The 27,351-nt window shown below is 37.3% G+C and overlaps 2 protein-coding genes across 3 annotated transcripts; one reads left to right on the top strand and one right to left on the bottom strand.

Annotated features, from left to right (window-relative positions):
• Positions 1-227: 227 nt before the first annotated feature.
• LOC131944267 (uncharacterized) lies at positions 228-17,942 on the bottom strand. 2 transcript variants are annotated; one of them, XM_059304821.1, is made up of 14 exons: positions 17,842-17,942; positions 16,795-16,909; positions 16,312-16,403; positions 15,476-15,570; positions 13,510-13,668; positions 11,982-12,156; positions 11,322-11,435; positions 10,802-10,943; positions 10,559-10,683; positions 9,866-9,964; positions 5,443-5,563; positions 3,976-4,064; positions 922-1,143; positions 228-251 (listed from the first exon to the last, which is right to left on the bottom strand). In XM_059304821.1, the coding sequence occupies exons 1-14, from the start codon at positions 17,918-17,920 to the stop codon at positions 235-237; spliced, it is 1,644 nt and encodes a 547-aa protein (XP_059160804.1). In that variant the 5' UTR covers positions 17,921-17,942; the 3' UTR covers positions 228-234. The 2 variants fall into 2 exon arrangements, with proteins under 2 accessions (XP_059160804.1, XP_059160803.1); XM_059304820.1 differs by having other exon boundaries at positions 234-1,143.
• A 395-nt stretch (positions 17,943-18,337) lies between these two features.
• On the top strand, positions 18,338-23,781 carry LOC131944257 (uncharacterized). The gene is made up of 3 exons (XM_059304798.1): positions 18,338-18,436; positions 21,566-21,630; positions 22,160-23,781. Exons 2-3 carry the CDS (start codon positions 21,594-21,596, stop codon positions 23,128-23,130), a joined length of 1,008 nt encoding a protein of 335 aa, XP_059160781.1. The 5' UTR covers positions 18,338-18,436; positions 21,566-21,593; the 3' UTR covers positions 23,131-23,781.
• Positions 23,782-27,351: the final 3,570 nt, after the last annotated feature.

The raw sequence follows: 27,351 nt of genomic DNA, 5'->3' as shown, positions 1-27,351 counted from the left end.
GAAACAAACAGACACAAGATTTTAAAAATAAATTGTAATTTCACTTTAATTGGAAAAAAAAAATTATATAAGCAAAAACTTTTAAAAAAATATCATAGAGGCCTAGTAAACATGTTGAAAACAAAAGTTGGCCAAACATTTTAGATTCAAATACATTGAACTGACTTATTAAACACATTCAAATAAAAAATGTCATCAAGCACAAGAAAAAACAGTTCAGTTCATATTGCTCGTTCATTCAGTACGTAATTCTGGATCAAAGAAATCTCAACATTTATAACAAGCTAAGTAAACTAAAACTTAAACACCCAAACGTGATCATGAGCGTGGACTTACGTTACCTTATCCTGTTACATAGTCCGCCATGAAAATAATTTCTTATCCTTTAGAAAAAAATTTCAGTTTCTAGCCCAACCCCTCCTTTTAATGCACCTCTAACAACCTGATAATTCATTATGGTATAACATCATCCTTACTTTCAATCGTCTGCTTATAATCTCCCTTCTATATACATGTTACAACCCGACCTCTTCCTTTTATATACCAGTTATAACCGGACTTCTATTCAAAGTAACTCACATAAATCGACCACTACTTTCTGCTAGCAAAAATATTCTATAACGAAAGCGTCGACAGAACAAGTTCATCGGCTGCCTTGTGACATATAACTATATAAATTATGGTACCTAAATAAAGTTAATCCTAATTCGAACAATTTAACGTGTAATTGGACAAGTTCACGTATTTACAAAACGGTCCGTTTGACATAAATATACCTTCGTCAAAAAAGTGAACACATCATGAACAATGTACCAAGTCAAATAAGTGAACACATCATGAACAATGTACCTAGTCAAATAAGTGAACACACCATGAACAATGTACCAAGTCAAATAAGTGAACACACCATGAACAATGTACCTAACATGAAAACACCTGGGTGGTTGAAATCATTGACGGCATTGTTTGGCTTGTCTGTGGGAGATGGAGAGGGCGGGGTAGGCGGGGAGGATTTCCTTTCATCAATTTCTTCCTCAAACAGCTGGTTGGTAAAGGTCAGAGTGTAGTACACACGATTCTCATCATCTGAAATGGTCGGATCACTTGGGGGACATTTTAGGCTCGGGTCATCGCAAGACGAACCTGCCAGAGGTTAGGGCTACAGTGGGTGCTTGACAACATGACGAATTATTGAAACAAATTTAATTTAACAGTAGCAAATATAACAGTAGCAAATATAACAGTAGCAAATATAACAGTAGCAAATATAAAAGTAGCAAATATAACAGTAGCAAATATAACAGTAGCAAATATAACATGCTTACTGTCAAAATACTAAATAGGTGTAATAACAGTGAATAGTGAAGGTAATAGGTTGGTCAACTAAAACAATTAAGAGAATTATACTGTGGCTAAGAGACCCGCGACAAAACGGCCCCGTCCATACTTCACCCCTCAAAGTCTCTAATAACATCTCCAGACAAAAAACCCGCGGCAAAATGACTCCATCTGCTCTTTTAAAGCCCTTATCTTAACATAATTTGAAAATTAAGCTGTAACTAACTCAACAACTCAAGACATTCAGGTCACTTGGAAGATTAACGCCATTTTAAATTTAAAACTCTTTCCATATATTCCCTGTTAATAAATCGCCTCCACGCACTGAGCTTCTGAGTTCCATTACGCTCTTACACTTAGGTACAGGATCCACCTGGTTGATTCCGAAGAGTCTGGTTTGTCGGACTCCCAATTCCCCTACATTATAACGTGGGGGAGGTGAGGTGCAAGACTGCCGGGAACCAAAAGGGGTCTGCTCTCGACCCTAACCAGATATTTTGACTTTAAGCTGCGACCTTCACGTGGCTTCGGAAGAGTGCCACTAGTCGGACCAAGCTCACGACCCCCCCCCCCCCTAGTGGGTGCGGAATGGCTAGTGGTAGCCAACAGCAGCTAGAGGTTTTTGATCTGGCCTAACGCCCCCCACGATCAAGCCGGATACCAGGCGATAGGACGACGTCCCGCGTCTGGTGGGTGGGGAAGGAAAGCCCAGTGAGAGCCGACGGAAGTAGCGACCGATGTGTGGGAAACTCTAGTGGTCAGAGTTTGCTGCATTGATGCCTGCCTGGCTAATGGAAGTCAACCTTCTGAGCCGGTTTCCGTAGAGAGAGAGAGAGAGAGAGAGAGAGAGAGAGAGAGAGAGAGAGAGAGAGAGAGAGAGACCCACGTTTGAAGACCTTTGAGTTCAATTAATTTTAGCCTCACATATGCATTTTTTGTGTTAGGTAATTAGTAATGAAATGAAAACATTTATCGCAATTAAATCAGGCATACAGTGTACTTCAGTGAGTAGAGTAACATTTTTCCAAAACACTTTACCCAAACTATTGACTTTTAGAGTGGATATTTTACACAGATTTGTATAATTAGCATCAATATAGTAAAGTAAGTCGTTCCCTTTTCAGAACAATGGCAAGCTGCCTTAACTTTCCTCATCAGAACTGGCATCTGAACTCTATAGACTTTCAGGCTAGCAGCAGAACACTACCGTTTGACCACGCGTAATTGGCGTATATACATTATAAGTATTACCTTTTCTTTTAGTATTTAACGAAACTGTTTTTTTTTAATGAATAGCCTGAAAACGCATTAACTTGTTAGGCTTCCGCCACATTTTAAGCTGCGGTTAAACTCTCAACATTTATAAAGCTCCAATACAATATCATCTTCCGCAATTTATTTAGCTCTTTAATCACCGTAGATTCCCCCATGCCATTTATCACTCATAGTAAATACTAGCCTTTCGAGGATACGTATTATACATGTTAACGGTACTTTGAGAAACTCGACATTTTATATAATGCATAGGCGTCGTAGGCATTTTGTCCTTATCTAGGACTTTTATGGATTACAGCACCTGATAGCCGACAAAATGCAGAGTAAGTTCTTTTACTCCAGAACACTTCTTAATTTAAATCGTAACCAGAATCCTAACACTAACCCGAACGCTAGTTAAACACTAAAACTAACCCTAAATCAATAACTTAAACTACAGCCCCAAATAAAAACCCTACACATAACTCAAATAGCAATACTATAAAACCCTAACTGTAACCCTAACTCTACAATAAACCTAGCACCAACTCAAAAAATAACCATACCTTAACCTTAATCCTAATACCATAATCCGGGCTCTCACTGTAACCCTAGTGCTAATCCTAGCACTAACACTCAACCTAAGATTACCTTTCCATTTTGAGTTACGTTTACTGTCAGGTTTAGATACAGGGTCAATTTTTCATTGCCAGGGTAGGGGAGCGGTGATATGTAAAACTTCAGGTCTTTGTGGTGGGGAAATGACTGGAGAGTTAATGACAGGGCTTCTGGACACACGGTAGAAATCTCGCTTGCTAACCCGAGTCAATAGCTCGGTACCCGGCCATGAGACCGTCGGTGCAAATGAAAAGTCTGGCATCAACCTTCGGGTCTAGCGGCTGGCTATCTGGTCTGGCATCAACTTTCGGGTCTAGCGGCTGGCTATCTGGTCTAGCATCAACTTTCGGGTCTAGCGGCTGGCTATCTGGTCTGGCATCAACCTTCGGGTCTAGCGGCTGGCTATCTGGTCTGGCATCAACCTTCGGGTCTAGCAACTGGCAATATGAGCTTTGGATATGCTCGAAGTTTCAACCTGCTTTAGCTTGCTTTGCTAATGAAGTTTACTTGAGCAGGTAGGTCCATATTAGAGATAGAAAGAGAGAGATAGAGACAGAGAGAGAGAGAGAGAGATAGAGACAGAGAGAGAGATGGGGAGGTGTGAAGAGATAGAGATTAAAAAGGGGGGAATTGAGGGAGAGAGACTTATAAGCGATCTATTACTCGGGAACCATAATGACGTGGGCCTTTTTTTTGGGGGGGGGGGGGGGGGGGGGGGCATATTGCTGAAAGGCTATTAAAAGAAAACCATTAACAACGGCTTACTTATTGGTGTGATGTATTTGTTGTCAAAGTCGATCCAAGATATGCCCCGTAACGTTAAACCTTCGGGCAGCTTTATCTTGCCCGTTAGACTGTGTTAAAATACAAATGATTGGAAATATAATTAGTTAATCATCAGCCTCCGAACTCACACTGAACCTTTTAAATACAAATATTTGTAACAAGCGGGAGTGATCTCCACCTAACTTTTCGTAAATTCTTATATAACAGTAAGAGGGGTGGCATTTTCTGTGCAATCGTGATATATATATATATATATATATATATATATATATATATATATATATATATATATATATATATATATGTATGTATATATTTACAAGCTACTATTTAACTTGCTTCCTCTGTCTGTCTTTTATGCTTTTGTCTGTCGTTCGTCATAGATCGAAGCTGCCAAGCGAAATGTAGAGCACTTCTAACTGACTATCCAACGACTATGCAATCTGACATCAAGTTTGACTTAATTGGATGACTAATTAATTTTTTATGAATTAATTAAACTTTTCTTCACTATTATACGCGCATTATCATGTTCATTTGGTGCGCAATTGTTTTTAGTCATGCTACGTTATTGCATTAAAATAATTTGAAGTAGTGAAAAAATGCATAAAAACAGTTTCAATAGCAATCTTTAATGTAGGCCTAATCAAAACTTTGCCGATACAATTTTTAAATAAATATAATTTTTTTTAAACCGCATAATATTATATCAATGTTTAAAATTATGTTAATCTAAGGGAAAAAGTACTTACGATATGGATATTTTTTAATTAATAGTACTGCTTCTGGTTATCGGTGGTCACTCAAAAATTTAAAAAAATAATTTAAGTGTAAGGTCTTAACTTATACATGATATTTCTTTTACCTAACTGAAACAGTACTTTAATGAAAGTGTTCACAAAGAAATTGGGTAAAGCACCACATCTTTCGAACGTCAAAAGAATGCTGCACATACTATTTAATTTATATATATGAAATTTCCCTTACCTAACTTAAACGGCGATCTAGTTATTGGTTTTTGAGAAACCGGTAAAATGTATACCACTTACGGTTACTGGAAATAGCTCAACAGTTGATACTGATCTACGAATTTGATATAATACTTATATATGAAATTTCCTCAACATAACCGAAACAGACAAAATTTGTAAACCAAGATTTTCCGTTTTGGAAAGATGTAAAACGTCAAAGTTTGTCAAAATCTATGTTTAGATTTTTTTATCACGATAACAATGCGTACTTTATGTTCCGTATACGATACAGTAGAAAGGTGTAAAGCGGCGTAAACTGTCAAAATATAAGCTATATACTCAGCACGATTACAATACTTCCACTATACTATGTATACGAGAAAAAAAACAACCACTTATGCGTAAAGTGCTTGCATACATGTGAGAAACTACATTGCTGATACTTGCCAGCTATTAGATGAAACACTAACACTACCTGTCAGACGAAGGTTCACCATTTTGCTGGTCGACCGATGAGAACAGCAAGAAAAACAGCCGCTTCGTGGTGTTACCCATCAAGATAAAATCATCGTTGCCCCCAATTCTTGGATCTATGTCTGGTAATGAAATGATTTTATTCATAACAAAGAATATATTAAATAAAAGGAAATTATCTCCCCCAAACTTTCTCGAATATTCTTATCCTAATATATAAAAGCCCATTTGCGCAATTCTCTCTCTCTCTCTCTCTCTCTCTCTCTCTCTCTCTCTCTCTCTCTCTCTCTTTCCCAAAATATTTTCGCAGGATATCACATCAGAATCTGCAGTAATATATGAAGAACTTTGGTTCAAAATAATATGTTAGATGTTTTAAATGTATAAACAATATTTTTTATTTTTCTTCTTTAAATAAAATTAAGGCATATTCAAATGTAGAAAAACAGTTTTAATTATGCAACCAGAAGTGCTTATAGTTGGGACAAGAACGCATATATCGATGACGTCACATGTCATATGTTTGAAGTACGGAAAGTACACAAAACCAATGGCGTCATCTTCCAATTTTAGAATACGAAGAAATGAACTATTTGACTTAGATCTATAGATTTACTTATCGAGACGTAATTTATGAAATTAATACAATTTCCTTGGCCAAAACTATTACAAACTACTTTAAAAAACAACATAAATATCATTGAAAAGCCGGGTTTTTAACGAAGTCTTTTAATCAATGTGCGCATTTAATATGGTGTTGTGTTGACTAATTATGTATAAAATTTGGTTTTATTTTTTCTAATAGGTATTGGTAGCCTATGTTATTTTAAATCTGTCGGACTTTTAACTATTTAGTTATTTCTTTGCTTTGTCACTAATATCGTTAAACCTGTAGAAAAGCACACTGCGTTTTGACCAATAACTATTTTATAAAATATTCTTCTAAATAAACCGGGAGTGATCTCCCCTAAACTTTCTCGAATATTCTAATATAAAATTACGAGGGATGGCAACTCAGGACATAGACAATTTTTGTTATCTATTTTTAATTATTTAAACTTTCTATAATTGAATAGAATCTCGTAAAAAAAAGAATTGCACACCAAGTGAAAAGTTTCCCTTTCAAACCTGACGGTCTATGGGGCAAGTGAAGTAGAGTTCACTTGTTTCTGTGACCTCGGCATATAAAGAGATAGTGTGGTCAGTACAAGGCCCAGTCTACTGACTTGAACTCGGATTCGAACTCGAGACTAACGGGTTAGCAGTCCAGCTCTCTACCGCTAGACCACTCCGTCCCACACCTAGTGAACGCTTAATAAAATGTGTATAAAAGTGCAGGATATTATTAGTACTTTATAAATTTGCATGCGTTTTTTGAGAAATCGGAAATAGCGTAAATTACTACTTCCGGTCAACGGAAATTACTCAAAATTTGACAGAAAGTAGAGAATTAGATCTTTTACTTACATGTGAAATTTCATGCATCTATCTAAAATAGTACGCAACTTATAGGCTTTTTGAAAAATTCAAAGTAGAAAAAGTACCACTTCCGGTTATCGGAAATCGCTCAAAAGTCAATCAGGATCTACGATTTTGATAAAATACTTATATATGAAATTTCATCAACCTAGCTGTAACGGTACTCAAGTTATCGTGTTTACACACAGACAGACACAGACATACGGACAGAATTGCAAAGTCCAGTTTTTACGACTCGATAACGCATAAAACGCCAAAACGTTTATATATTTGTATTTATAATTTTTGCCTGATTAAAATAAGTCCTCTATACTCCGGATGTGATGAAGGACTGAGGAGTAAAACGGTGAAAACTGTCAAAATCTCATGTTATTTTTGTGCACGATTACAATACTTTCTCTATACTTCGTATATACGAGAAAGTAAAAAATGTATACCATTAAAAATATATAGACCGATAATTCACGTGTAATGGGTACCAACGGCTAGTACAACACTAAGGGGAAAGCAACTCGGGATATAGACAATATGTTTAATCCATTTTTAATTACTTAAACTTTTAAAAATAGAATAGAATCACGTAGAAAAAAGAATTGCACACCAAATGAACGCCAAAAAAATATGTATAATAGTGCGGAATATTATTAGTACTTAATAAATTTACATGCGTTTTTTTGAAAGAAATCTGTAACGGTACTCAAGTTATCGTGTTTACAGACACACACATACACATCAGAACCCTATAATAATAAAGGAGATCGCACGGTGAAAACGGCAGTAGCCAATCCGGCCAGGCCACAGGAGAAACAATTATTTAAGGTCATTAGGGTAAAGACCACGTACACACTCAGGGCTCTTATGATATCACCAGAAGAAACCATGGGAGACAATCTCGGTACCACTTCATGAGCTCGGTGAAATGCTATGCGCCCACTAATGCACTACCAGAGGAAGGAAAAGAAAGAGGAGTTATGCGATACACTCGGCGGGGGGGGGGGGGGGGGGGGGGCGGAGGACATGGGGGAATAGGCTATTAACCCAATCATGATTTTTAACATTTAACGATGCTTTATTCGTGTATACATACTGACAAGCGCTGTTGAAAAATATGCCTCCTGCTTCACTTGACTTGGGGAACAAACCTTAGCAGTCATTTCTACATGCCTACATTCCTACATTCGGCCTGTTTTTGAATGTTATCTTTAAGTGCTCACTCCGGCTTAATTGACTGGGGAGTAATTACTCCGGGGGTAATGTCGGAGTGGGGATGTCAGGGGGATATTGCCGGGGTTGGGGTAGGGGGTGGGGGTTATGCCCTGTTCCTATACAAAATACTCCAATTTGAAAAACTGATGAGCATAACATTGATACCGTCGGCTGAGGGTTCCAGGTCATACTCACATTTTTTTTAAATATCTTTTTTAAACAGTCAAATGTTTTATTCAGCCACATGTTGTGTTTTGGGAATCTTGTTTGTTACGTCGTTTTCAGATTGCACAATTTGAAACTTCTAATCAAAATTGTTCTACCCCGATTGTGTTGCTAGTTACATGGTACGGTATACTTATGTATCAAGAGGGGCAGGTTATGTAGGAAATTACGTCTAGGATATAATACTAAAGGTGGGGAGAGTGAGTTGGCTTACAGAGCCCCTCCCCCACCTAGACCTCCTGCTGGTAGCAGTCGGGAAAATCCATCCCACTACAAAAGAAGACAAATAACAAAAAGGCAATTCCTCCATCAGATGTCAGAGAAGGTAAAAACTTCACTACGACAAGACATCATGAAGAGACTCTTTAAAGTAACTTGAACACCCTCAGGAGAGATCTTTAACCCGAACAAACCAGTTAGGATACAAAATGAAATGTCTTAACAAGTGACTTAGAACAGGGAGACGATGGTTTCCGCTCTATTTTGAGTTTCTTTACAAATCTTTGTCATCAACCATTCACCATATACCAATAGCTAATCACCTACAACTTATATAAATTTGACAAGACTTAGTTGCTTTTTTTTTGGTGCGCGGACCTTTGACCACAGGTGCTTTGACCATAGGGGGTTTGACCATAGGTGGTTTGACCACAGCGGAGCTTTGACCACAGGGGTTTGTCCACAGCGGGGCTTTGACCACAACGGGGCTTTGACGACAGGGGCTTTGACCATAGGGGCTTTGACCATAGGGGCTTTGACCACATGTGTTTTAGCAGCAGAGGTTCATTGATCACAGGAGGTTTGTCCAATGCGGGCGTTTCATAACAAGCACTTTGTCCATATATGGTACGGATTATTTTAAAAAATTGGAATCAAACACAAACACTATTGGCAATTGTGTAGCACAAACAAATAACATTTGTGAATGATGGCAATACAGTCTTCAGTCTCTCCTCCAATGTAGTCACCCAACAATGTGGCGTTTCCTTGAAGGTCCACATATGGACTGCACACAGCAAAAGACAACTTTCTTGAAAGGTGTCGCAGGAGCAAGTACCCAGCTGAGAAGCAATACAGAATACTGCACGGAAAATTACAACGTGCTGTTAAGACATATGGTCAAACAGATGTACCGACATATAGTCAAACTAAAATATCGATATTGACTTTTTTAGAACATGCTAATTTCAATTAATGGACTCTCAGGAAACATGTTTACAATTGTAATAATTGTATCATAAATTAAGTTAAAATAACAATTTCGAATATCTATTTTAAAATCTATATATTATGTTTAACCCCCATCTATGGTCAAAGCCCCGCTGTGGTCAAACCCCCTATGGTCAAAGCACCTGTGGTCAAAGCACCTAGGACCCTTTTTTTTTACTAGTTAAATTGTGTTACAAGTGAAAAAATAACGGCGATTTCTTATATTTTTACCACCCACCCAATATTAAAATATGATTCTGTCAGACGCGGTGATCAAAATTGTTTCAGTGAATGAAAAAACCTACCAGTAAGTCTCACGTTGAGCAGCTTATAAATCGTTTGTACACGATAATCTCCCATGTTGTTAGTGACTACACCGAAAAATGTGTAGAGGTTGTTGTCTCCTGAAATGAGTGTTTGTAAATAATTGTCATCCTAGCATCAGGTTGTTTGTTCAGCCTTGCCAACCCTACATTAACAACCAAATGTCCCTAAATCTATATTGCCAACCCAACATTAACAACCTGATTTCCCTTAATCTATACAGCCAACCCTAATTTACCAACCTCAAGTTCCCAACTTTATAATGCAAAGATGCAAGTCAAAACACACTGTTCTGTTCTGGAACCAATCCGAGATCATGCACGTTAATAGTAAAACTATTCTCTCAATGGTATTGCTCACAGTTCAGCAAGATGGGACCTGGCACTACCTACCTTGACAACGATGCGCCTGCTCACAGTTCAGCAAGATGGGACCTGGCACTACCTACCTTGACAACGATGCCCCTGCTCACAGTTCAGCAAGATGGGACCTGGCACTACCTACCTTGACAACGATGCCCCTGCTCCTTAAAGCTTGACATGGAAGCAGTTTGACCACATGATTAAAACAAACAAAGCACGTTTGGGACATTTACTTATTTCTTTAGCATAAATGTTCATCTAAGTGCTAAACATGTAAGCACTTAGTCCAGATTATTTAGTTTTTCTATTTACCGTAAATGTTCAACTCAGTGCTTGATATCTCGATCTCCCTGTTGCCATGACATTTCCACTGACATAATCTTTCATAGCTATCCACTTTAAAATCATCGCCTGGTATTCCCCGATGACTCCCGGGTCTAAAATATATTTGACAGGAATACATTAACAAGGAGTTCGCATTACATTTTATGGCACATTTTTAAACAGCCTAAAATTTCAAAATTTGGAACAATAATTTCCCTTATAATAGTTTACCTCGAGTTACGATTTATACCATGGCAGCAATCGATTTCAAAAGCACCAGCAAAGAAGGCGTAGAAATACATATTTACGTACATGTCAATTCCACTCAAGTCAAGATTAACAAATTGATTTTTTATCTTTTCGTTGTCAGCATCTATGTAAGGAACAGATAATTATTTTGTCAAAATTTTGTCGTCAAATATTACGTTAAACGTTATAAGGATATTATTCCCCAAGATTGTCTTAAGTACGGAAACATATTATTCCCCAAGACTTTCTTATGTACGGAAACATATTATTCACCAAGACTTTCTTATGTACGAAAACATATTATTCCCCAAGATTTTCTTATGTACAAAATATTATTCCCCAAGACTTTCTTATGTGCGGAAAAATATTATTCCCCAAGATTTTCTATGTACAAAATATTATTCCCCAAGACTTTCTTATGTACGGAAAAATATTATTCCACAAGACTGTCTTAAGTACGGAAACATATTATTCCCTAAGACTTTCTTATGTACGGACTTACATTCTCGAAACTTCTGTGTACAAGTCTTGTCACAGATGTACCCCTCGGTACAAGCCATATACTTTTCAAACATAGAAGATCCGTCAGTGTAAAACACCTGGAGACCTACCACGTCTAGATGTACATAGAAGAACGGCTTGTAAGGATTTTTACAAGTACAATGCAGGTCGTTGTTTTTTACGTACACACTCATGCAAGCGCGCACGAACACATGTTTTCACACGCGCAAATACACACAAACACAAGCACACATACGCACACACGCTGTTTGAAGTATATAATTTTTAAATAAATTCTATTTCGTTCGAGGAGGCGGTATGTAAACTTCGACGCCCCACACCCCCATCCTAAAAGAAGCTTGAAAGAAAATATGTGAAGCTGACCCCGTAGTTGGCCCTCATGACACCCTCGTACACATACACATACACATACGCATACGCATACGCATACGCATACGCATACGCATACGCATACACATACACATACACATACACATACACATACACATACACATACACACACACATACACATACACATACACATACACATACACATACACATACACATACACATACACATACACATACACATACACATACACATACACATACACATACACATACATGCCTAGACTCGACAAGTTATTTCTTAATGCCAACCTGCGCCGTCTCCGAACATAGTCATCATTTTCTCTCGGACCGCAATGGCTGTTTCTTTTGTCGGCCTTTTTCTATACTGGTGCCAATAATCATAGATGTCTTTTTTTAATAGGACAATCAATATCGGGTTGACGATTGGTAACGGGTTGGCGGGGGGCTGATAAAAAGCGGAGGTCTGTAAAATGTTAAGAATTTCACAGTAAAAGATGTGATTTTTTTATTGCGTGTTTTGAAGTTTAAACAAATAACATTGAATCCCAAGTTAACCTTAAGCAACATCTGAACAAACCAAAATAAGCTTTTCAAAAGGGTATACATTCTTCAGTACATGATAGTGTCGAAGTTTAGGAATCGGAAGTCAGAATGATATTTTTATTATTAGCTTGTGTGTGTGTACGTGTGTTTGTGCGTGTGTGTGTATTCTTGGAAATTAACATTGAGTCTGAATATGTCACGCTGTCAGTCATACATTCACGCTGTCAGTCATACAGTCACAATGTCAGTCATACAGTCATGCTCTCAGTCATACAGTCACGCTGGAAGTCATACAGTTATGCAGTCAGTCATACAGTCAGTGATACAATTGTCTGACCATTTATTACACGGTATGTCACAATGTGTCATTTATATATTGTCACATCATGTCACATATCTGTCGGACGGTCTGTCACAGTTTCTGTCACTTTGTATTTCACATTGTCTGCCACATGGTCTGTCAAATTGTCTGTCCCATTGTCCAATTAACTGTCAAACTGACCTTCACACTCGGCGAGCCCACACACAGGGGCGGATTAAGGCTGAGCGGGGCCCCCGGCTGAAGGTTTTTGGGGGCCCCAAAAACATATATATATATATATATATATATATATATATATATATATATATATATATATACAGTGGCGTAGCGAGGTCGGGTGACAACTGGTGCGGCACTTAAATGGCGTCACGCCCCAGAGGCGTAGCGACCCTTCCCGGGCCCCGGTGACAAACTTTTGATTTGCACCCCCCCCCTCATCAAACTTTCGATTTGCACCTCTTAAAAGACTATTTAACACTCGAATTAATCACTTAATTAAGTGGAATTATCATTTTTCTCAATATATTTTGCTACTTTTTGCCATGCTGACACCCCCCTAAATGGTGTCACCCGGTGCGGTCCGCATCCCCGCCCCCCCCCCCCTCGCTACGCCCCTGCAGCCCTTTCAGCACCCCCCTTAATCCGCCACTGACCACACACACGTCGAGCCCACACACTCGGCGAGCCCACACACTCGGCGAGCCCACACACACGTCGAGCCCACACACTCGGCGAGCCCACACACACGTCGAGCCCACACACTCGGCGAGCCCACACATTCGGCGAGCCCACACACACGTCGAGCCCACACACTCGTCGAGCCCACACACTCGTCGAGCCCACAAACTCCATGTGAGCCCACAGATTAACATATTTTATTTCAAGGAAAACTGTAATTCTTCTCGATTAGCACACAGAAAAAAAAAACAATTATTAAAAGAGTTATTTTACCTCTCCTTGAAAAGTTCCATTTTTTTGCTTGATTGAACTCCAAAATGCTCTAACTTTAAGCAGACCCACGTCGTAAATAATTAGAGTAAATGTGTCGGTTTTATTAAAATTTGGACTCCAATTTACTCTTGGTGGTCGGCGATAGATTTGAGATCCAAGCTGAATACAATAGAAAAGTCATACTGTCATTTCACACAGTGACCTTAGGCTTTCGTATAATAAATGCACATCTTAAAAGAAATGTCTTAACATTGTATATACGGTTTGTGGTTACACAACAAGAAATATATTTGGCTATAACGATGGTGATCATATAACAAGAAATATATTTGGCTGTAATGACGGTGATCATATAACAAGATATATATTGGGCTATACAGATGATGATCATATAACAAGATATATATTGGGCTATAAAGATGATGATCATATAACAAGATATATATTGGGTATAACGATGATGATCATATAAAAAGATATATTTTTGGCTATAACGATGGTGATCATACAAAAAGAAAAATATTTGGCTATAAGAATGGTGATCATAAAACAATAAACATATTTGGCTCTAAGGATGGTGGTCATGTATCAAGAAATATATTTGTTTATTAGGATGGTGATCATTATAATAAAAATATATTTGGCTATAGGGATGGTGATCATATAACAAAACATATATTTGGCTATAAAAATGGTTTTTATCATCTAACTATTGACTAGACATACTGAGTTGTTTATAGAGAGAGACGAACACCACACTGAGTAGAAAAGGGGCGACAAACCTTTTACAATGAAACAGCACAATGAGCGACAACTTATAATGTTTTAATGATTTTGGTATTAACTCGCAGAACACTTATCACCTGATAATAATAGTATGTAATGGTCGATGATGAGCATAGCCTTAAAAAATCGAAAGGTGTTAAAAATATTTCCTGTAGTTCCTGTAGTGCCAATCAAGTTTGTCTTAAGGAAATTTCAGGTTATAACCCAGGCTTGATGAAAATAAATAGAAATGTAGCCTTAAACTAAAACAATATTTTCAAGATTCCATGATTTGCATGTTTTATAACATTGATTCTAAAATATTAAATTTTGGAATTATTTTTAGGTTTAAGTTTCTATTTTCTCACGGCCGCCTCGATGGCAAAAGCTAACTAAACCGGGAGTGATCTCCCCTAAACTTTCTCGAATATTCTTATATAAAACAACAGGGGATGGAACTCGGGCTATAGACATGATTTGTAATCCATTTTAAATACTTAAAGTTTTAAAAATAGAATAAAATCTCGTAGACAAAAGAATTGCAGACCAAGTAACCGCCAAATAAAAAGTGCATAATAGTGCGCAATATTATTAGTACTTTAAAAATTTACATTAGTTTTTTGAGAAATCGGAAGTAGCTTCAATTACTACTTCCGGTCAATGGAAATTGCTCACAATTTAACAGAAGGTAGAGAATTAGATCTTTTACTTACATGTGAAATTTCATTTATCTATCTGAAATAGTACTCAAGTTATAGACTTTTGAAAAATTCAAAGTAGAAAAAGTACCACTTCCGGTTATAGTAAATCGCTCAAAAGTTGATACGATCTACGATTTTGATAAAATACTTATATATGAAATTTCATCAACCTAGCTGTAACGGTACTCAAGTTATCGTGTTTACGCATTGACAGCAGACACAGACACACAGACATACGGACAGAATTGCAAAGCCCAGTTTTTCAGACTGGATTACGCATTAAAGCTCTTAATTTTGATAAATCTGGATTTATAATTTTTGCCCGATTAAAATAAGTCCTCTATACTTCGGATGTGATGAAGGACTGAGGGGTAATACGGTGAAAATTGTTAAAATTTCAAGTGATTTTTGTGCACGATTACAATACTTTCTCTATACTTCGTATATACGAGAAAGTAAAAACTAACCTGTTTTTAATAATGTATATTTTCTAAAGGTACCTCCAAATGGGATTTGATTTCTTGACCATTCTCATTTAGCCTGAAGGCTTTCACAGCGTCCATCTCTTGTGATTTGCCACATACGTCCACTTTTTCTGGAGAAAATTAAAACATACAACCACTTTTTCTGGAGAAAATTAAAACATACAACACTTTTTCTGGGAGAAATTAAAATCTACAACCACTTTTTCTGGAGTAAATTAAAACATACAACCACTTTTTCTGGAGGAAATTAAAAAATACAACCACTTTTTTTCTGGAGGAAATTAAAACATACAACCACTTTTTTTCTGGAGGAAATAAAAAAATACAACCTCTTTTTATGGAGGAAATTAATACATACAACCACTTTTTCTGGAGGAAATTAAATAAATGACGACTTTTTCTATAGGAAATTAAAACATGCAATCACTTTTTCAGTAGGAAATTAAAATATGCTTGAATGGTTTTAGAAAATATTAAAGCATGTGTTCATTTTTTTTTCGACTTAAAAATCCCACGTAACTACAAACACCCAAGTGGCACAAGAATACAAACATGCCAAAAGCACATCACTACAAACATGCCACAAACACATCACTACAAACATGCCACAAACATATCACTACAAACATGCCACAAACACATCACTACAAACATGCACAAACACATCACAACAAACATGCCCCAAACACATCACTACAAACATGCCACAAACACATCACTACAAACATGCCACAAACACATCACTACAAACATGCCACAAACACATCACTGCAACATGCCACAAACACATCACTACAAACACCCTAGAGGCATAAGACTACAAACATCCAACAAACAGTCCCCAGATGTACCTTTGGGGCTAGAAAACACAACGTCCAGGTCTGTGGTGAGGGTGATGTTGCTGGGTAGTCCTGCTCGTTCTAACACAGACTCTGCTTGTGGCCTTCAACAAAAGGTTTTTATCGTTTGATACAGGGGTTATTGAAAATTTATAAATACGATAAATAAATACATACATACAAAGATACACACATAGATACACACAGACACACACACACACAGTCATACACACCGACACACACAGACAGAAATACACACAGACAGACACACACACTGACACACACGCACACACACACACACACACAAACACACACACAAACAAACACACAAACAAACAAATGAATAAAACTAAATAAATAAGTAACTATATATATATATATATATATATATATATATATATATATATATATATATATATATATATATATATATATATATATATATAGGCTATATATTATTGCAGTGTAAACAAATTCCTAACAAAAACCGTGTACCTGATGTTAAAACATCGAGTGGGATTTTGAGTTGAATCAGGACAGTCCCGTTGATAACTGTCACCAAACCAAGGCCAGGATTTGTCTTTTAGCCTCTGTAGGATTTCACTGCGGCCTTCAGATGGAAAATATGACGTAAATATGACTCGCGTCACCAAATCAAGACGTGCGTCACAAAGGTACCGTGACTCCTGTCACACCGAAACATGGTCAACTCTGACCTAAGCTCCTGACCTAACAAAGTTTTATAAGCTCCTGACCTAACAAAGTTTTATAAGCTCCTGACCTAACAAAGTTGTATAAGCTCCTGACCTAAGTTTTATAAGCTCCTGACCTAACAAAGTTTTATAAGCTCCTGACCTAACAAAGTTGTATAAGCTCCTGACCTAAGTTTTATAAGCTCCTGACCTAACAAAGTTGTATAAGCTCCTGACCTAAGTTTTATAAGCTCCTGACCTAACAACGTTTTATAAGCTCCCTGTTAAAACAATAAGTTACTTTAGCTATAAATTTGAAATCGGTGTTTGATCTATATGTTTAGATTGTTTTAACAACTCACTTATGGTGCTCACGGATTCTCTAAATGTAGGATATAATTTGCAATTTATTTCAAACAAATTTAAAAGTATTTAAGCAAGAAAAAAACAATAAATTAAAACAAGACAAGATTAAAAAATTACAAACGATAGGATAGGCTGACCCTAGACTAGAATAAAATAAACCCATTAAAACTCAACTTATCACATAGAGTAAACATGTTTTTTTTTCATCAGCGGCTGAATATATAATCAGTAGATTTTTTTCCCCATTGCGACTGTAGAGTAGAATCTAATAATTTTAATTTAATTTAATTAGCTTTTACTGAATAAAGTAGCTAAAATAACTTTAGCTGTCAGCAGTTTCCTCTTCTTAGAATTAGCTGTAATAAATAGTTGAAGCTTTCCGTCTTTGCCTTATACAAATCGAGAAGTAATATTGAATTGTGCGTCTATAGCTTACAGCAGTGGCCATTATAGCGCTAGTAATCAGCAGTGCTTGAGCACTTACCCGCCTCAGAAGTAGCGAGAAACCAGACCAGAACACTGGACAAAACGACAACAGTTCTATTCGAATTTTTCTCAAACATTTCCTGCTCTCACTAGCATGTCCCACGTCTAATAAAAACTGCATTTAGTGCGGACTGCATTCGCATTTAGTGCGCAATTTTATTGAAACGTGAACGCCTGTTCCGTACACATTTATTGTACGCTCTTGCTTTTGAGCAGAATATGTCGACGTTCATGATTAATGATTACGTTTTAATATCAAGCAGATGCTGTGTATTGCATATCTATTCATTTTTTGTTTGGGAAGAAAATGTGCAAGTAAAATAAAATTTTCTGTACGCAATTCAATAGTTTTAGAACCACGAAGAAACATAACTGACCTTATTGTAATTTCTCAATGGCAAAGCAATCAGTTGATTATTGATTGAAATCATGTGCCAATGATATGTTTACAGAATCTCCCCGTGTTACCATTGATCACTATAGGCGGGACTATTAAACGTTTTCCTAGAAAAAAGCGAGGTAAGGCCTTTAGATTTCTTTATATAAGAAGTCGTCTTTCCGGTAAACTAGATCAGTACTTACTTCTGCTCTAGGTAAGTTTGCTCAAAACCTTTATATATATATATATATATATATATATATATATATATATATATATATATATATATATTCTCATTCGTGTCTCTGTTCGTGTTTGTACCTGTTCCTATACTTCTAGTTCTAGTTCTAGTTCTAGTTCTAGTTCTAGTTCTAGTTCTAGTTCTAGTTCTACTTCTACTTTTACGTCTGTATGTCTACGTCTTCTTCTTCTTCTTCTTCTTCTACTTCTACTTCTACTTCTACTTCTACTTCTACCTCTACCTCTACCTCTACCTCTACTTCTACTTCTACTTCTACTTCTACTTCTACTTCTACTTCTACTTCTACTTCTACTTCTACTTCTACTTCTACCTCTACCTCTACTTCTACTTCTACTTCTACTTCTACTTCTACTTCTACTTCTACTTCTACTTCTACTTCTACTTCTACTTCTACTTCTACTTCTACTTCTACTCCTACACATACTCCTACTTCTACTTCTCTTTCTATTTCTCTCCTCTACTTCTACTTCTATACAAATATACTTCGTCCAGTCTATTTCTTGATTTAGTTAAATAAGAAAACATAATGCAATATATAATTCACGTTACCAGACCTTAACATTTGACAACTGATTATTTTTAAGAACTCAAAATCCAAGAAGTTGACAGCCATGTACACTATCTTTGTACAATATTTAATTTACTTATATACCTTTAGAATGTTTATCACGGTAATAATTTAAAAATGTCGGTTCATTTAACCTATATTCCATGTCAGAAATTCGTACCAGTTACTGGCAGACACTTGTCTGATGTTGTAGTCTGATGTTGTACACTTGTCTGATGTTGTAGTCTGATGTTGTACACTTGTCTGATGTTGTAGTCTGATGTTGTACACTAGTCTGATGTTGTACACTTGTCTGATGTTGTAGTCTGATGTTGTACACTTGTCTGATGTTGTAGTCTGATGTTGTACACTTGTCTGATGTTGTACACGTGTCTGATGTTGTAGTCTGATGTTGTAGTCTGATGTTGTACACTTGTCTGATGTTGTACACTTGTCTGATGTTGTAGTCTGATGTTGTACACTTGTCTGATGTTGTAGTCTGATGTTGTACACTTGTCTGATGTTGTACACTTGTCTGATGTTGTAGTCTGATGTTGTACACTTTTCTGATGTTGTACACTAGTCTGATGTTGTAGTCTGATGTTGTAGTCTGATGTTGTACACTTGTCTGATGTTGTAGTCTGATGTTGTACACTTGTCTGATGTTGTACACTTGTCTGATGTTGTACACTTGTCTGATGTTGTACACTTGTCTGATGTTGTACACTTGTCTGATGTTGTAGTCTGATGTTGTACACTTGTCTGATGTTGTACACTTGTCTGATGTTGTACACTTGTCTGATGTTGTACACTTGTCTGATGTTGTAGTCTGATGTTGTACACTTGTCTGATGTTGTACACTTGTCTGATGTTGTACACGTGTCTGATGTTGTACACTTGTCTGATGTTGTACACTTGTCTGATGTTGTAGTCTGATGTTGTATACTTGTCTGATGTCGTATACTTGTCTGATGTTGTACACTTGTCTGATGTTGTAGTCTGATGTTGTACACTTGTCTGATGTTGTACACTTGTCTGATGTTGTACACTTGTCTGATGTTGTAGTCTGATGTTGTACACTTGTCTGATGTTGTACACTTGTCTGATGTTGTACACTAGTCTGATGTTGTACACTTGTCTGATGTTGTACACTCATCTGATGTTGTACACTTGTCTGATGTTGTAGTCTGATGTTGTACACTTGTCTGATGTTGTAGTCTGATGTTGTACACTTGTCTGATGTTGTACACTTGTCTGATGTTGTACACTTGTCTGATGTTGTAGTCTGATGTTGTACACTTGTCTGATGTTGTAGTCTGATGTTGTACACTTGTCTGATGTTGTAGTCTGATGTTGTAGTCTGATGTTGTACACTTGTCTGATGTTGTACACTTGTCTGATGTTGTAGTCTGATGTTGTACACTTGTCTGATGTTGTACACGTGTCTGATGTTGTAGTCTGATGTTGTACACTTGTCTGATGTTGTACACTTGTCTGATGTTGTACACTTGTCTGATGTTGTACACTTGTCTGATGTTGTACACTTGTCTGATGTTGTAGTCTGATGTTGTACACTTGTCTGATGTTGTAGTCTGATGTTGTACACGTGTCTGATGTTGTACACTTGTCTGATGTTGTAGTCTGATGTTGTACACTTGTCTGATGTTGTAGTCTAATGTTGTACACGTGTCTGATGTTGTACACTTGTCTGATGTTGTAGTCTGATGTTGTACACTTGTCTGATGTTGTACACTTGTCTGATGTTGTAGTCTGATGTTGTACACTTGTCTGATGTTGTAGTCTGATGTTGTACACGTGTCTGATGTTGTACACTTGTCTGATGTTGTAGTCTGATGTTGTACACTTATCTGATGTTGTACACGTGTCTGATGTTGTACACTTGTCTGATGTTGTACACTTGTCTGATGTTGTAGTCTGATGTTGTATACTTGTCTGATGTCGTATACTTGTCTGATGTTGTACACTTGTCTGATGTTGTAGTCTGATGTTGTACACGTGTCTGATGTTGTAGTCTGATGTTGTAGTCTGATGTTGTAGTCTGATGTTGTACACTTGTCTGATGTTGTAGTCTGATGTTGTAGTCTGATGTTGTAGTCTGATGTTGTACACGTGTCTGATGTTGTACACGTGTCTGATGTTGTAGTCTGATGTTGTATACTTGTCTGATGTTGTACACTTGTCTGATGTTGTACACTTGCCTGTATAGTATGTGCCAGTCTTCGGTTTACTTAAGGGGAGAGCAAGTCGGACGGTAGAGTTCATGATTGCTAATCTGAAAGTTTGGATTCCAGGGTTTTCGTCTATAAGACATCCCTGAGTTTCCCCAGCTCTAATTGGTACCTGGCTCACGTTAGGATGTGAAAGGAACTGACCACACAATAAGTTCATACGCAACTTTTACAGAAAAAGCTGGGCTCTCATCTGACTTATTGACCAACGTGTCCGAAGTGGTAACTTTTTAAGCGAATTATAATTTTTATTCCTAATATTAGATAACATTGTTTCATTGGTAGGTTATTTATAGCAGACGCTAGCAAGAGAATGGCGAGTAGTGGGGAGGTAACTCTTGCCTATATGGGTAAGTGGAGATTTCTTTTAATCTCGATTCATTGTTCTTCTCTCAAAGTTTACATTCATAGAATACTGTAACACTCCTTTGTCTTTAGTGTGACAACTAGATGTTATTGTGAATGTGAGTTCTTCTTTCTTTAAAGATAGACGATAAACTGCTGGCTCATTTCACAACTTTATTTACAATAGTAAAATCCACAAGAATACAGTTCATTCAGTAACCAAATATCCACAGTTTGATATAGCACTTTTACATCAAGTCCGTGAATACACAAGATAAAATTACAGGAATATTACTTGATATATTTCAAGTTCTAACAGTCAAAGCACATAGCTTCCCCTTGCATTCATCTAGCTAGGTGGTCCTCTCGAACTTCTCATTTACCCCGATCATATAGCCTTACATTCACTCACTTCAGTCAGTGAGCGATCTCAAAAAAAGCACGCCAGGTATTCAACTATCACACACGTTTAACTCTAAATACAATTGACTAAATACAGTCTAATACAAATACAATTTAATTTTTTATACACAGGTACACATGAGGTACTGGAATGTCTTGAGGGGCAAAGTGAAATAGATTTACAAAGAGGTTATAAAAGTTGTAAAAAAAATCCTGACCATAAAGGGTTTATACCTGCTAACAAATTTAGCATTGAGGACCTACCTGATGGGTACCAGAAACAGGATATATATGATCTTGTCAAAACTCAAATTGACATAACCGTTAGGATAGCCGTTAACTTCACAAGCCCAGACAGACCAGCGTTTCTACCAGGCACTAAAAATCCATATCCTTGCTACAAGACCAGGGGACAAAAAGCATTGCACATTGGGACTGGGAGGGTGTGGCGTGATTTGAGAAGCAAATTCCCGGATCGCTGTCCATGTCCAGAATGTGAACAACCGGGCACGCCCAGAAAAGATCTCTGGAGATTCGCAGTGCTGACAGCCAAACACGTGGTGTTTGATTTAAGCGAGGCGCGACAAACCAGCTGTAGGTTGTGGTTTGATGAAGATAAAAGTCCAAAAGTGTTTCTCTACGGGTGGGACGTTGATGGGGGTAACCCACAGGAAGATTGGTGCAGGTTGTATTGTGTGACACATGACGTAAAGGTGGCTGAGAAATTGGACATGATGCGAGAGAAGTTTGACGAGTTATGCCAGAGAATAAGAGAGGCACGCTTTAACCACTCGTATAAAGATAAAGAAAAAGAACTTGTGGACAAACTGACCATCATAGTGTCTCATCCCCATGGCTGCCCGAAGCAGGTCTCTATAGGAACATGGGTAGACAAGGAGATTGATGAGGCGGTTACTTTTTTAGAGTCAGTGGCTACCTATAGGTTTACCTACACTACATGTACCTGCCCAGCCAGCAGTGGGGCTTTTGTGTATAGACTTGGAAACCATTTGTTATCTCAGCACGTCCACAGCGGATCTAGGTCCAAGGAGTTAAATTTTAGTGGGGTAGAGGTGGCTGAAGCGTACAATTTTCTTAAATAAGTAGCCATAGCTCTATTTGGTGGGGACTAGTACAACTCGACGTTTTCACCACAACAACATAAACACAACAACATCAACACAACAACATCAACACAACAACATAAATATAACAACATCAACACAACAACATAAATATAATAACATCAACACAACAACATAAACACAACAACATTAACATAACACTCACACAAACACAGCAACGTAACTACAACATAACTACAACATTAACACAACAGCGAGACCAACCCAACCAATTCACCACAACATTGCTACACCGACCCTACCAAGTCTATATTATTTCAACAACCAAGCGCTAATTTCACACATTCACTCAACAATTTCACACATTCACTCAACAATTTCACACATTCACTCAACAATTTCACTCATTCACTCAACAATTTCACACATTCACTCAGCAATTTCACTCATTCACTCAACAATTTCACACATTCACTCAACAATTTCACACATTCACTCAACAATTTCACACATTCACTCAACAATTTCACACATTCACTCAACAATTTCACTCATTCACTCAACAATTTCACACATTCACTCAACAATTTCACACATTCACTCAACAATTTCACACATTCACTCAACAATTTCACACATTCACTCAACAATTTCACTCATTCACTCAACAATTTCACTAATTCACTCAACAATTTCACACATTCACTCAACAATTTCACTCATTCACGCAACAATTTCACTCATTCACGCAACAATTTCACACATTCACTCAACAATTTCACACATTCACTCAACAATTGCACACACTCACTGAACACTTCCCGTACTGATATAGTTGGCGTAAGACAGTGTATTATAAATCTTTGATTGATTTGTCTTTCGGGTCTAGCTTATTTCTTTGTTTGTTTGTATGACAAGTGTCGGTGTAGATATAGAAAACATATTTTTTAAAATAACTATGATTTATTTACAATTATTTTTCATTTCGTATATTGTTTATACGTTTTTTTCTACTGTTTTTTTTTCTTTTTAATACATTTTTTTCATACTTTAAAAAAAAGTATGATGTATATGTTTTTTATACATTTTTTTTCTACAATTTTGTATTTAACCTACGGGTTTTAAATTTTTTTTTATTAAAAACCTCTGAAATTCTTAATGTAAAATTTATTATTTGTTTGTTGAAGGTTTTCAAGTTCACTAAAGATTGAACGTAATAAGTGCTATTGTATGGCAAAAGGGCTTAGGATCTTTTTCTTTCTTAGTTCCTGATTGTAATATGGGAGGGGATTTCCTACAAAGCAATTATGTATTGCGTTTTCAACGTGTTACGTACTTTCTGGATTTACACTGGAAATATTATTACCCTTAATTTTATATAAGAATATACGAGAAAGTACATGGGAGATCACTCCCGCTTTATAAACAATGGAAAACTTCTGGTCAAGGGGAAAGAACCAAGTTCATCGACATTACATTAATTGCCCTTTACGTTAGTATAAATTATCATGTAGAATATGAACACTAGGAATGTCAGAGTATGGAACTTGTGCATTTGTTTCAACATTTTTCAGCTCATGATTACAGAGAGATAATGAAGCGGCCAGAGTAAAGCGCAATACACCTACTAATACATTCCTAAACACATCTACCAATACACCCCAAACACAGCTAATAATACACCCCCAAACAACCTAATAATACACCCCAAACACACGTACCAATACACCCCAAACACACGTACCAATACACCCCAAAACACAACTAATAATACACCCCAAAACACACTTGCCAATACACCCCCAGACACACCTAATAATACACCCCACATACACCTACCAACACACTACATACATACCTAGTAATACACATCAAAACACACCTACCAATACACCCCAAACACACGTAGTAATACACCCAGAACATACATACCAATTTACCCCAAAACTGATTTCTCAATACACCTACCCTCGCTGTTTCACATTCTCTTCTAAATACATGTCACCTTACACCTCCCACATACTTCTTTAACCACATATTTCCAAACCCTCATACACGTCCACATACAACCCCATAATCTACCCTTACACCACCCCCATCCATATCTCTCCTTACATATCACGTAGCATCCACATACAACTCCAACACATTAAGCACCTCCACTCTAGGCACAACGAAATACGACACAACAAACACCCCCCCTCCCCATTAACCTATTAAAATTATCCTCATGCCCCAACCCCCTCCCCTTAGCTACTTATACAGAAACATTAAATCTTAATCCAGCCTATAGCTAGTTATTCAATAAAAAATGTATAAAGAAATCAACAATTGTCCTATCACCTATACCTATATATTGTACATTAAGCTGATTTAAATGAAAGCCAAATTTAAAATTCGATACAACATGGATTCTACTTCGTACTTTCCCAAATGTTTATTTTTCATATTCGTTTAGAGCAAGGGAAGTAAGCCTCGAGATCTATGACCCGTACATTCATTTTTCTTCTTTGAATTCTCTCCCTTTAATTTTCCTTAAATCGAAATTTTGCCAGAGACCGATAAGGCGTTAGGAAAATTTATTTTTCTAAGCCAATTAGCCTAATTAGCCTAATCATCCATTTTTTAACGTTCCTGCTGCCATTAATCGAGTTTCTCGTCCGGATTTTGATGCAGATATCGATCGCAGAGAAAAATTCGATCAGTTTCGCCAATTAGCCTCGTTGGATAATTATTATCTCTATCGCCCACACACATTATCGGGTTGTTAGATCTGTTCCTATCCCATGTATGATTCACATTATCCCATTGATATAAGGTACCTATCCTATAAATGATCCACATTATCCAAGTGATGTAAAGTACCTATCCCATGTATGATCCACATTATCCCAGTGATGTAAAGTACCTATCCCATAATTGATCCACATTATGCCATTGATATAAGGTACCTATCCCATAATTGATCCACATTATGCCATTGATATAAGGTACCTATCCCATAATTGATCCACATTATCTCATTGATGTAAGGTACCTATCCCATAATTGATCCACATTATCCCATTGATGTAAGGTACCTATCCCATGTATGATCCAATTATCCCATTGATATAAGGTTCCTATCCCATGTATGATCCAATTATCCCATTGATATAAGGTACCTATCCCATAATTGATCCACATTATGCCATTGATATAAGGTACCTATCCCATCAATTATCCACATTATCCCATTGATATAAGGTACCTATCCCATCAATTATCCACATTATCCCATTGATATAAGGTACCTATCCCATCAATTATCCACATTATCCCATTGATATAAGATATCTATCCCATGTATGATCCACATTATCCCAGTGATATATGATTGTTGTAGGTGGCTGAGGAACTTTGCCCCGAAAATTCAAAACAATTGCCCGCCATGTTGCAGAAATGAGTGAAAACAGCGTGACTCAAATAGCGAAAAATGCAAACAAGTTTCGCCATTCTTCAATTGCAATGGATGAGTCGCTGGACATCTGTTTCACTTCACAACTGCTTGTGTTCATTAGAGGTGTGGAAGAAGACATGAACATAACACAAGATCTGGCTTCCCTACATAGAATGTATTGCACTGTTACCGGAGAGGATATATTCAATTACTAAAAAAAACCTTTGCTGATTATAACTTGGACTGGACTAACCTCAGACAATTCATGGAGGAAAGTACATGAGTGGCATGAAGAAAGGCTTGGTTGGACAAGCAAATGAGAAAAACATTCTACAACTGCAAATTAAATGTGTATATATTTCTATATAAATTATAATCTATTGGGGGGGGGGGGGGGTGGTAGACGTTCCTCGGGGAATGTGGGGGGGGGGGGGCGCCACCTCAAAGAGATGCCTAAAGAAACTGGCCCCCGAACTGATATTTGATAGTTAATGCGGCCCTCGGGCTGAAAAGTTTGGAGATCCCTGGCCTAGACCTACAAAATGCACCACCAATAATTTAACACAGCTCTAGCACAACTGTCATAGAGAATACAGTCAAAATCTACAGCCATAACCCACAGCCATAACTAACCGCCAGACAGTAACACAGCCATAACCCACAGCCATAACTAACAGCCACGACCCCCCCCGCCAACAGCCATAACTAACAGCCACACAGCAACACAGCCATAGCCAACATTTTTTAACGAACAGCCATAAACCAACAGCTATACCCGAAAGCCACACAGCCATACAAAG

The sequence above is a fragment of the Physella acuta genome, unplaced genomic scaffold (genome assembly GCF_028476545.2).
Source record: "Physella acuta isolate Inbredline_101_S28 unplaced genomic scaffold, ASM2847654v3 ptg000486l, whole genome shotgun sequence".
Lineage (NCBI taxonomy): Eukaryota > Metazoa > Mollusca > Gastropoda > Physidae > Physella > Physella acuta.
Note: the sequence above shows the minus strand (reverse complement) of the source record. Positions and strands in the feature narration are given on the sequence as shown.